Source organism: Lithobates pipiens, unplaced genomic scaffold (genome assembly GCF_037356315.1).
Source record: "Lithobates pipiens isolate NorthernLeopardFrog02 unplaced genomic scaffold, aLitPip1_a1.2 Scaffold_11, whole genome shotgun sequence".
Lineage (NCBI taxonomy): Eukaryota > Metazoa > Chordata > Amphibia > Anura > Ranidae > Lithobates > Lithobates pipiens.
In genome coordinates this window covers 2,603,703-2,616,161 of record NW_027507696.1, presented here as the reverse complement: position 1 = coordinate 2,616,161, position 12,459 = coordinate 2,603,703, and the positions used below count along the sequence as shown (strand labels likewise).

The 12,459-nt window shown below is 45.9% G+C and overlaps 1 protein-coding gene across 2 annotated transcripts in view; it reads right to left on the bottom strand.

Moving 5' to 3' along the window:
• Positions 1-6,518: 6,518 nt before the first annotated feature.
• Positions 6,519-12,459, bottom strand: part of ADAMTS13 (ADAM metallopeptidase with thrombospondin type 1 motif 13) — a 103,932-nt gene continuing 97,991 nt past the window's right edge. For both annotated transcript variants that reach the window (XM_077468142.1, XM_077468151.1), the window contains exon 32: positions 6,519-10,713. In XM_077468142.1, coding sequence (XP_077324268.1) covers positions 10,525-10,713 — 189 coding nt within the window. In that variant the 3' untranslated portion in view covers positions 6,519-10,524. The remainder of the gene's footprint in view (positions 10,714-12,459) is intronic.

The window sequence follows — 12,459 nt, the reverse complement described above, 5'->3', positions numbered from 1 at the left end:
TGGGTCTGGGGGCGGGGACACCGGGTGACGTCAGTCCAGACACGGCTGATACTATGTAACCAGCTCACTTCCGCCCACATGTTAACCCCTCCACGACCAAATCAAAGTTACTATCCAGAAAAGTCTTTTCCAGCCCTTCTAATGTTCAGATCTTGTTGGGCTGAGCTAAAAATAATTGTCATTCTCTGTGTGAAATATGTATAGCATGACAACTCTGTAATTATATTGTACAGGAGTGTCCTTTTATATTATATTATATATATATAATTTATAGAATGATAATGGAGTGTTATATCTACTCTCTAAATATAGACTGATCTGCCATGACATTATGACCACCCACCTTAAAGCGTTTGTTAACCCCCAAAAATAAAAATAAATAAAAAAAAGGATCCTGCTCCTTTAAAGCATGTTATATATGGCACAGTGCTTGTGCTGTGTCATTTGGCCCCCTGTAACACCTAAAAAACCTGGCTGACCACGGTATATCATGGCTGCTGAGCCCTGATACCATGGTCAGTTTAGGTGCCTCCGTCATTCGCAGCTCCCCTGTCCTCCTCCTCTCCTTCACCCCCCCCCCCCCCCACCTGTCAGCTCGTGACAGTGTCCCCCCTCCTGCTGCTTGAATAACACTAACATGTTTGCACCATCCTCCTATTGTAGTGTCCCCCTGTGACTTAGAAAAGAAATGCTGCAAATACCTCATTTCCGAGCAAAGATCGCAATCACATGACTGGCCGACGCTCTCCTCCTCCCCCCCTCCGACTGACGTCAGCAGGGGAATCTTGGCCCCACCCGCTGCATCTCTCAGAGGAGGAAAGGAGAGATCCGGCCAGTCATGTGATAGCAATCTCGGCTCTGAAATTAAGTATTTTCAGCATTTATTTATAAATCATACACAGAGGGGGACAGTACAATAGGAGGCGTTGCTGATGGTGTATACAGGTTAGAGTGGCTTAACAACCACTTTAACCCCTTTACACCGAGCTGGCTGTTAGAACTCTTCAGGCTGGGTTCACACTTATGCGATGTCTGTGCTATACAGTTTGTATGGCTGAAATCACATCGCATTCACACCAAAATGGTGCAGGACCCTTTTTTTTTGGTCCGCACTGGAATCGGATCACATGGGTGTTCAGACGAACCAATTCCACAGTTCGCACTGCGTTTAGCAATATGGGGGTGTCATTAATTTCTATTGACACCCGCAGCGGTTTGCAAATGTCAGTGTGAACTGCCTGCAATTCAGACTCGATGCGGAACCCGCACAGGAATCTCGCTGGTTCCCGCATCACACCAGCGTTTACCGAGACAAAAGGGCTGGGAGGCAGAGGCATTGGGGTCATGTGACCGCTGTAATTGTCACAGCGCTCACATGATCGGAAAGCTTCCAATCGCAAGTATGCATCAGGAGCTTACCGATCCCCGCTGGCTACAGTGCAGGGAGCATGCTTTCAGCACAATAAGCAGTGTTGCCAACCGTAAAAAAAACAGGTACTTTTCTCCTGCCAGTAAATGTCAGTGACAGGAAAAGGTTGCCAGTAAAAAATATGACTGTGACGCACAGCTTGGAACTACACATGCGCAGTTCGGCCCCTTTCACACATGCGGACGATATATCCGTATTTCATCCATCCGTTTGCGGATGAAATACGCACATACATTCATCCCTATGGGATAGCGGGTGTCTGCGGATGAACATCCGCAGACACCCGCTATTGTCCGCCTCCGCAACAGTCCGATTCTGCAGACGGAGGAAAATCCTATTTTTCTATCCGTCTGCAGAGCGGATCGGATGAACACGGACAGACGGTCCGTGCTCATCCGATCCCCATAGAGGAGAGCGGAGAGCTAAAAAGGGGGGTCCCCGCACAGTGTGCGGGGACCGCCCTGTCCGCCGCCGGCTCAGCGGGGACAACGGAGCGAGCGGATCATCACGGGGCGGATCATTACTGATCTGTCCCGTGTGAAAGGGGCCTTCTGGTCCAGAGCCGGGCCGAGACCATCCAAATGCCCGCTACAATGTGTTTGGGTGGCGCCAGCGGAGGTGGGTCTGGCAGAGGCAGTGCCTGAGCATGTCGTGTGATGTCATAGTGCAAGGGAATGGAGCGGCCAGAGCCTCGTGAACTCTCTTTTTGGTGCAGAGAGACGGATTTTAGCGAAAGTGTCTCTCATGTTCTAAAAGTGCAGCAGCATGACTCAACTTCAAGTGCAAGTTCTAGACAGGAATGTGAATTTGGCGCACGCTGCACCACTTTTGGAACGCATGTGAGACACTTTCACAAAATCTGTCTGTGGCAGTCTTTATGAATTTCAGGGGATATAATGTACAGGGAGGTCACATCTATCCGCTCATCTCTTGTATTGTATCCACTCTGAATTTATTACATAGAATTGTGCTCTCTACACTTGTGGTACTGTTTATTAAACCGTGTAAACACTGTAACATGACAATGGTGATCGGTCAGCTGATTTGGAATCCAATATAGTTAAGGAAGCATGAGATGGTATGTAGAGATGACATCATAGGTCATGTGACTGGAAAGACGGCTCATAGATGACTCAGAATCACTCGGTACAAGTCTTGGTTTACTGTTCAAACAAGAAAACAAAAGAAAAAACATCTCCCTGTTCTGTGCAGTCTTTGTCCCCAGCGATCTCAGCTCCAAATATGAGATTTTTGCAAAATGCACATTTTCACATATTCATTCTACAGTAAAATGCAGTAAAAATATCGTACAAAGAAAACGACAAACAATGTAAAAAATAAGCTTTGTATGACATGACCAGGAATATAGATAAGAACTTTATAATGTCCATTCATAAGGACCATTGCATTCAGATGTTCAATGTTCCCAACTCTAGAATGGACACACTTTTGTTAGTTCAACTAAAGGAAATATTCTCAGTCCTCCTATTTGTTCTGCCCATTATTAGTACTCATTTCATTTTTTGATTATTACTGTGATGTATAAAGGAACATAAAGGATGTCAGCTACTCTAAATATACCACTGGTAAAAAAGTGACCCTGAAAATATTTTTGAAATTTTAGCATCTATGCACTTGGGCACTGCTCAACGGCATCCAGGTCAGTAGAGGCCCCTGGAATCCTGCAATATTAAAGCACTAGTAAACTTCGCTAACATTACTACTTTTTAGAGGCCCTGAGGTAGGTTATGCCATAATGTACAAGTACGCACAGCATATTAGCACATTAGGGTACACTTACCTGTCAGACTGAGCCCTCCAATGCTGCACTGTGATCAGTCCAGCAGGTCCCTGTGCTTCCATCTTCACCCGGTTTTCCTTCCCGGGTTCTGTGCCTTGCCTGTGTTGCTGTCACTCCCACGCATGCTCATGCGCATCCTCTCTCATCCTCCCTCTTTCTCTCTCTCTCTCTCATCCTCCCTCCCTTACCCCTCTCATCCCCTTTCTCTCTCATCCTCCCTCTCTCTATTTTATTTAATTTGTTATAACAAATAATTGTTTGCATTTTTATTTATTTTATAAAAAGCCCCACCAAAATCCTCAGCACCAGGCCCATGATGTTCTTAATCTGGCCCTGCAAATGGCCACAGGTTGCGCATTAGTGATTTAGACAATTTGCTTAACATGACTTTCCAGCCAATGTTGCAGAGGGTAAGGGCCGGTTCACACAGGGGGCGACACGAGGCGACACGACTTGCCGTGCCGCGACCTGACAAGTCGCCCCCGTTCTGTACTATGGAACCGTTCTAAGAGGAGCGACTCGAGTCACTCCGACTTAGAAAAAAGGTTCCTGTACTACTTTTGGGCGACCTTGGGGCGACTTGCATTGACTTCTATACAGAAGTCATTTGCAAGTCGCCGCTGAGGTCGCGGCAGGTCGCGGCACGGCAAGTCGTGTCGCCTCGTGTCGCCCCCTGTGTGAACCGAGCCTTAATGTAAGTAAATGAAAACGGAGATCCCAGGAGAGTTTTTAACAAATTATATGAACGTTTTAGTTATTAAAGAAAACTTCAAAGCTACTCAGGAAAGGAAAACTTTTGAAGTAAGAATGATAATTTGGTGTTTATTTAGGTTTTAGATTGTACAACTCTAAGTACAAAACAAGAATAAAGAAAACTGGTCATACAGTATATACGACAACACCATGAACTGAGCAGTAGAAGACATATTATAAACCATTTGGGCTATGTAGACCCCCTATCACAGAGAATATTATTGACAACAATATCAACTAAGAATGAAAATTCTAATTGACACAAAAGATAATAGACTAAATGTGGACCTCAGTTTTCTAGATCACTATCCAACAGTTTTATAACCAGTATCACCTCTGTGACTCCTCCCCCCTCCCAGTACATACTGTAGCTCTCTCCCTGCCTTATCTTACTAGCTACCAAGTTTAATTACCATTGCTGTGTATGCATGTGTTTCATTCCCCCTCAGAGATTGTCTTCTTAATATTTCAATAAAAACGGTGTATTAGTACTGTCTGTACCTTGAAGAAGGGGTTACATCCCCAAAGCATGTCCTGAAAATTTGGATGTTAAAGCGGAGCTCCACCCTAAAGTGGACCTTCCGCTCATTGGAATCCCCCCCCCCCTCCGGCGCCACAATTGGCACCTTTCAGGGGGGAGAGGGGTGCAGGTACCTGTACAGTACAGGTATCTGCACCCACTTCCGGCGTAGATTCTGCAGAAGCTACGCCCCTTTCCGCAGAATCTACGCCCCTTTCCGAAGGTCCCCCGCTGTCTGCTGGGAAACACACGGATCCCAGAGACAGCGGGGACCATCCTTATTGCGCAGCGCGACTCGCGCATGCGCAGTAGGGAACTGGGAAATGAAGCCGCACTTCCTGATTCCCATACCCAAGATGGCGGCGGCAGCACCCGAGAGACGATCGAGAGATCAGCTCCGGGTGCCGACATCGCGGGCGCGCTGGGCGGGTAAGTGTCATTATTTTAAAAGTCAGCAGCTGCAGTATTTGTAGCTGCTGGCTTTAAAAAAAAAAAAAAAAAAAACGGCGGACTCCCGCTTTAATGCAAATAAAATAAAGTATCTTGGCCAATACATAACGGTTTATGTAACAAATGACAAAATTGTCAGATCTAAGTGAGGTTAAGAAAACTCTTTGTAGCAATGGTAACATTTGCTCTATATAAATATATAGATTGTTTTACAAGGCAGCATTTAAAGCGGGAGTAAACACAGTTTCAAAAAACACTTACATTCCCGGCATGCCGGAAATGCTAACTTTCACATTGGTTGTGCTCTCAACCAAACGTTCAAACCATCCAATGGCTGGTGTCCTAACTGATCACATGTGCAGCATTATGGCAGTTGAAGAATCATTAGAGGCCAAGATGGCGGCTTCCTTGACTGTAAACGATAGAAGGGTTTACTTCCACTTTAAAGAATTCCTATAGTGGTTAGAGCGTTAGCTCACTTTTACCCCAAAAAAAAAACTGCCTATGCAGATAAGGGGTGACTGTAGATGTGAACAAACTGTGCAGGTTTGGCTAAAGTTAAATAATGCCCTTGCTATAGGTGTAGGTCATTTACATACCTTGAAACCTGTCTGAAAAACTTGCATCCTGCCTTGTTGCTAGGATGTTGCTAAGACACTCCCAGCCGATTCAAACCCCCTTACAAGCACTCTCTGTCCTTTCTCTGTAGTTCTGAGCTCAGCGATGCTGTGACAGAGGAAACAGTGGACCACATGTGTAAGGGATGGAGAGCTGACTTCTGTGATGATGGGGGTGAGCAGTAATGTCTGGGAGGGTCTTAGCAATGTCCTAGTAACAAGGCAGGACAGGATGATGCAGTCTCTGGGAGTTTTTCAGTCAGTCTTCAGGAGGTAAATAAATGGCCTACATCTATCGCAAGGGCATTATTCAACTTTAGTCAAAGCTGCACAGTTAATTTTTTGTCTAAAGGTGCCCCTTACCTGCACAGGCAGTTTTTAGGTAGAGGTTAACTAATCCTTTAAGTATGCTTCTGCTGAAAATGCTAATGTTTGGCTGTCACCCTGATCCTGCTATTCTAGTACGTTGAGTCATTGGCTTGGAATAAGTGTGCAGATTTCTACTTAAAGTGGTTGTGCAGGCGCACTGAGCAGGCCGCAGATCACGGCGATATGTCGCTCATGTCGGCTCCCGCACGCATGTGCGGGAGTGACGTCATCACGGCTCCGGCGAATCACAGCGCCGGAGCAGCAAGACTCGGAAGTCACTCCGGGATACATGGCAGCGGTGAAGATGAAGAAGGAGGAGGACTGCTTCGGGGGCTTCATTCTCAGGTAAGTTATTCATAATGAGCTAGTATGCTATGCATACTAGCTCATTATGCCTTTGCCTTGCAGGTTGCATTTTTTTTTTTTTTTAAAGTGCCTTTAACAGTCTACATGCTTGTTCTCAGTGTAGTGACGCATGGAATAACCAGCCACTTAGCATTTTCCAGAATGAGGTCAATGGTAATAGAAAACTTTGTCCCAGTACAGGGTTTTATTTAGCAAAAAAATAAAATCCAGACATTCAACAATTTATTTTATTGAATTAAATGCCTTCAAACAACGATGGTACTTTATACCTTCATGTCGTCATTCCAGATGAGTTCAGGTTCCACAATCACATTCAAGGTGCTGACTTGACTTATCTCCACCACCGCAACCAACCATCAGGGCCGTCTTTAAGGCAGGGCAAAAGGGGCAGCTGCCCTGGGCCCTGTCATTGTTGTGGGGCCCAAAGCAGCTGCCTCATACTTGCCAACTATCCCAGTTTAAATTCCCTCGTCCCTTGAAGTGTTAGTCCTGTGCTGTGTCCCGATATCTCAGTGTGAAGTGCTGCTACTAATGCTGCCCAGCTCTGCCCTATTGTTGTGTACAGATGACTCACCTGCAGACTCTGTGTTTACATGTAAATAACTGGCATTCATATGTAAATAGTGGTGACATTACTAAGTAAATAGCTTAATTACACAGGTTCTGTGGCTGATTAACCACTTCCCGACCAGCGCACGACGATGTACGTCGACAGAATGGCACGGGCAGGCATATTGGCGTACATGTACGTCCAATATTCAATGCCGCCCTGCCATCAGGAGCGCGCCGCCAGTGGCGCGCTCCCGCGCTGGTTGGGACCCCCGTGAGTCCGGTCACGGGACCCGCGGACTCGATCGCCGCGGGCATCCCCGCGATCGTCTCACGGAGCGGCCGAATGGAGGAAATGCTGTGTAAACAACATTTCTCCATTCTGCCTAGCAACTAGTGACGCTGATCTCTGCTCCATGTGATTGGAGCAGAGATCAGTGTTCACTAAATGAAAGCCCTACCCCCCCACAGTTAGTAACACACCCCTAGGAACACTTAACCCCTACACTGCCACCCACTGGTTAACCCCTTCACTGCCAGTGTCATTTACACAGGAATCACTGCATTTATATAGCACTGATTACTGTATAAATGACAATGGTCCCAAAAATGTGTCAAAAATGTCCGATGGGTCCCCCACAATGTCGCAGTCACAATAAAAATCGCTGATCGCCACCATTACTAGTAAAAAAAAAAATAATAAAAAATTATTAATAAAAATGCTATAAAACTATCCCTATTTTGTAAACGCTATAACTTTTGCGCAAACCAATCAATAATCGCTTATTGCGATTTTTTTTAACCAAAAATATGTAGAAGAATACGTATCGGCCTAAACTAAGGGAAAAAAATGTTTTTTTATATATTTTTGGGGGATATTTATTATAACAAAAAGTAAAAAATAATGTGTTTTTTTCAAAATTGTCGCTCTATTTTTGTTTATAGCGCAAAAAATAAAAACCGCAGGGGTGATCAAATACCACCAAAAGAAAGCTCTATTTGTGGGAAAAAAAGAACGTCAATTTTGTTTGGGAGCCACGTCGCACGACCGCACAATTGTCAGTTAAAGCGACGCAGTGCTGAATCGCAAAAAGTGGTCTGGTCTTTGACCAGCAAAATGGTCCGGTCTGCAAGTGGTTAAAGAGGAAGTAAAGTCTATTTAAAAAAAAAAAAAATGCAACCTGCAAGGCAAAGGCATAATGAGCTAGTATGCATAGCATACTACCTCATTATGAATAACTTACCTGAGAACGAAGCCCCCAAAGCGCTCCTCCGTCTTCATCTTGCATGCCATGTATCTCAGAGTGACTTCCGGGTCTCGCTGCTCCGGCGCTGTGATTTGCCGGAGCCGCGATGACGTCACTCCGGTGCATGCGCACGGGAGCCGACACAAGCGGCATATCGCCGTGATCTGCGGCCTGCCCAGTGCGCCTGCGCGCCGCTGTCTACTGTCTTTTTGTAAATATCTCCTAAACCGTGTAGGTTTAGGAGATATTTCTTGGACCTACAGGTAAGCCTTAATCTAGGCTCACCTGTAGGTCAAAGTGGTTTGTAAAGGTTTACATCCACTTTAAGGTGGTAATTAAACTCACTTGGTTCCTTAGCTGCATTTAATTAGCCTCAGAACCCGTGTGATTCAAAGGTGTTTGGGTTTAAAGGGATGAGATGGGAACGTGACCCATAACTGTGCCCGTACCTTCAACAAAGCTCTTCATAGGGGCATATTTATACATTTTGCTGGATTCCTGACACAATGCTCTGGATCTGACTACAATAACCCTCCAAATGAATGATGGATATACATACAAACAGATGGGAATAGATATTTCAGCCTACAATCTGCAGTGTGGCATATAAGCAGGGCCGGGACAAGGGGCGGGCAGGAGGGACGGCTGCCCTGGGCACTGTGGTATCATGGGCAGTGGGGGGGCACCACAAGGAAATAGGGGGGAGGGGATTTGTGTTGGAAAGGGGGATTTGGGGGGGCAGCAGGGAGTAAGTATTGTTCTAGGAGGGGAAATTTGGGGGGTATGCTAAAATTTAGGGGGAGAAGGAATGGGGGAAGAAGATTTGTGCTAGGAAGCATGATTGGGGCGCTTTGTGCTGGAAGGGGGGGGATTTGCAGTGGGGTTATCGGGAGAGGTAATCTTAGGGGTGGATAATTTGTGCTAGGAGGAGTGATTTTTTTGGGGGGGGGCACTTGAATTGGGGGGGTTGGGGGGGGGTTAAGATTTGTGCTGGGAGGGGGGATTTCAGCAGGGGAACAGATTTGCACTGAGAGGAGGGGGGATTTATGCTTAGAGGGGTAAAAAAGATTAGTGCTCAATTTTTTTTTTGGGGGGGAGGATTTTTGATGATGCATAATGCTCATACACCTTGGGGGCGGGGGGGGGGGCAGTTTGGCATGTTTGCCCTGGGCTCTGGATGACCTTGTCCCCGCACTGCATATATGGGTCAGACTCAGACAGGGGTGGACTGACAACTCATGGGGCCCCCTGGGCAATAGGAGATTATGGGGCCCCCGGGCAATAGGAGATTATGGGGCCAAACAGTATATACACACACACACATACAGTATATATACACACACACACACACACACACACATACAGTATATACACACACAGACACACAATATACACACACAGAATACACATACACACACTGAAAAGATACTGGAGAGGCGGGGCAGATATAATCTTGGGATTTTTTTAAAAAAACACAGATTTTTACATACTGTCCCTGGTTTTATTGAGGCTGGCAACCCTGATGGGGCCTCTTAGTGGCATGGGGCCCTTGGGCAGTGCCCGAGTGTCCGAATGGTCTGTCTGCCCCTGGACTCAATCAGGCCACATCTCTCTAGGCAATAGATAGGCCAACATTCACTGAAGGAGAATATAACATTGGCTGTGATGTAAGCATTGTGAATATTACCACGTTGTAGATTTTCTGGTAAACAGTAAGCCCTTGTACACACGGTCGGAGATTTCGACAACCAAATCCATCGGGTTTTGTCCGTCGGATCTTGCCTGAAACTGTTGCATACACACGGTCGGACAAAGTTGTCGGAAAATCCGATCGTTCAGAACGTGATGACGTAATTTCGTTACGATGGGACTACGTTCAGGCTAGTAGCCAATAGCTTTGATGTAGGAATTTGATCTGAGCATGCGTGGCACTTTGTCCGATCGGAATTCTCTACACATGATCGGAGTATGTCCGATCGAACCAGTTGGTCGGGAAATATTTCCAACATGTTGGAAAATTGGGTCCGACGGATATTCCGACTAAATCAGTCCGATGCAGACCACACACAGTCGGAATATCCGACAAAACGGTCCGATAGGACACATTCCGACGGATTCTCCGACCGTGTGTACAAGGGCTTAGACAATCTGGGTGTTGGGGAATGTCAGTAAATGTTTTGGGGAATGTCAGTAAATGTTTGTGGATCAGGGGAAGAGAGATCCTTTTTTTATGAATTGAAGGAATTATATCACAGCAGGAACCTGAAGAAATTGCATTGAATGAGTGACAAAAATTGATCAGTCACAACTTTACATGCACAGTATGCACTACAGGGGAGTAACCGAGGTATGAGAGGGCAGCAGATCTGCTCCTGTTTTGAAGGTAATCCTGAACACGCTCCGCTATCTCAACCACGGCCTGGTCAGACAACCGACTCTCCGTTCTGAGTTGGCTTCCCCCTCTGCTTCGCCCAGTACTGCGCTCGGAATCTGACTCTGTCCTGTGAGAAGTCGCCATTAAATTCAACCTCTGCCCGGCTCCCTGTGGACTCCCAGTAGAACAAGTTGTTTCCATGGAAAGCGGTGGATTTCATCGACTTCATGTCCCGGATCTGGAGATGAGAACACACACAGATCAACACCTCAGTGGTGGCCCATCCATATGGGGCCCAGGGGCACCGGCCCCCTAATCCATGCGTCCGGCCCCTAATCTACACGCAGGGACTCATGGATTCCAATGGTTTTTTTTTTGTTTTTTTCGAAGCATGTGATTAGATCGGGAGGCTCTGATTGGCTTCAAAAAGTGTGGGCTCGGGGAGCGGAGTGGTGGGAGCTTTGTTTGCTGCCGCCCCCCCAAAAATTTTTTTTTTTTATAGCTGTCACTAGTAAAGAAATGGAAAATACAGTGGAAAATTCCAATCACTGTTTGCAAGATTTTTTTTTTTTTTTAATACATTGTAACAATTTCTGCAAAATTGCTCCGACAGTATTTCTCTCTACACCCCTGATGAAAGTTCTGCAATCACGGAGACTGGAAACGCGTCGGGTTTGGGACATTCTGAGAGTTATTTTGTATACATGTTCTCTATGTATATGTGTTTTATGCTCTATTAGAGGTACTATGTGTTTGGAAGTTTCTCTTTAAAAATTTTGCTATATGAATTTAAAATTATTTATTTTGAATTTTGGTGGTATTGGTGGTCCATTTAAAGTCCCATTAAGGGGGAATCTTTTTGTTTACCCCCCAAAAAAAAATTGAGCCCCAGCCGCCACTGACTCAAATACAGAGGTAGAGGAGGAACAACATTGTGAAACTGATACTTTTTAGTGGCCAAGTGAAAAAAAAATCAAGAAGTCAGGGTATAAAGCCCGTTCTTTAGGTATTATGAGAGCTAAAATGCTAAAAAGGTCAATATACATTTACACGAAAAATTTATTTAATGGCATCCCAGTCTAAGTCCGGAGGGTTCAATATTGAGTTGGCTCCGCCCTTTGGAGCTAAAACAGCTACAACTCTTCTGGGAAGGCCCGTCCACAAGGTTTAGGAGGGTGTCTATGGGAATGTTTGACTATTCTTCCAGAAGTGCATTTGTGAGGTCAGGCTCTGATGTTGGACGAGAAGGCCTGGCTCGCAGTCTCTGCTCCAATTCATCCCAAAGGTGTTCTGTCAGGTTGAGGCCAGGCCAGTCAAGTTCCTCCACCCCAAACTCACTCATCCATGTCTTTATGGACCTTGCTTTGTGCGCAGTCATGCTGGAACAGGAAGGGGCCGTCCCCAAACTGTTCCCACAAAGTTGGGAGCATGAAATTGTCCAAAATGTCTTGGTATGCTGACGCCCTTTAAGAGTTCCCTTCACTGGATATAAAAGAGGCCAAGCCCAACCCCTGAAAACAACCTCATGCCATAAACCCCCCTCTACCAAGTGATTTGGACCAGTGCACAAAGCAAGGTCCATAAAGAAATGGATGAGCGGGTTTGGGGTGGAGGAACTTGACTGGCCTGCACAGAGACCTGACCTCAACCTGATAGAACACCTTTGGGATGAATTAGAGCGGAGACTGTGAGCCAGGTCTTCTCATCCAACATCAGTGCCTGACCTCACAAATGCACTTCTGGAAGAATGGTCAAACACTCCCATAGACACACTCCTAAACCTTGTGGACGGCCTTCCCGGAAGAGTTGAAGCCATTATAGCTGCAAAGGGTGAGGCCAACTCAATACTGAACCCGACGGGCTAAGACTGGGATGCCATTAAAGGTCAGGTGTCCCAATACTTTTGGTAATATAGTGTATGCCATGTGATTCCACTTTCAGACAACCCCTGAAAGGTTACATATCTGTTTTTGGTGGAGTCTGT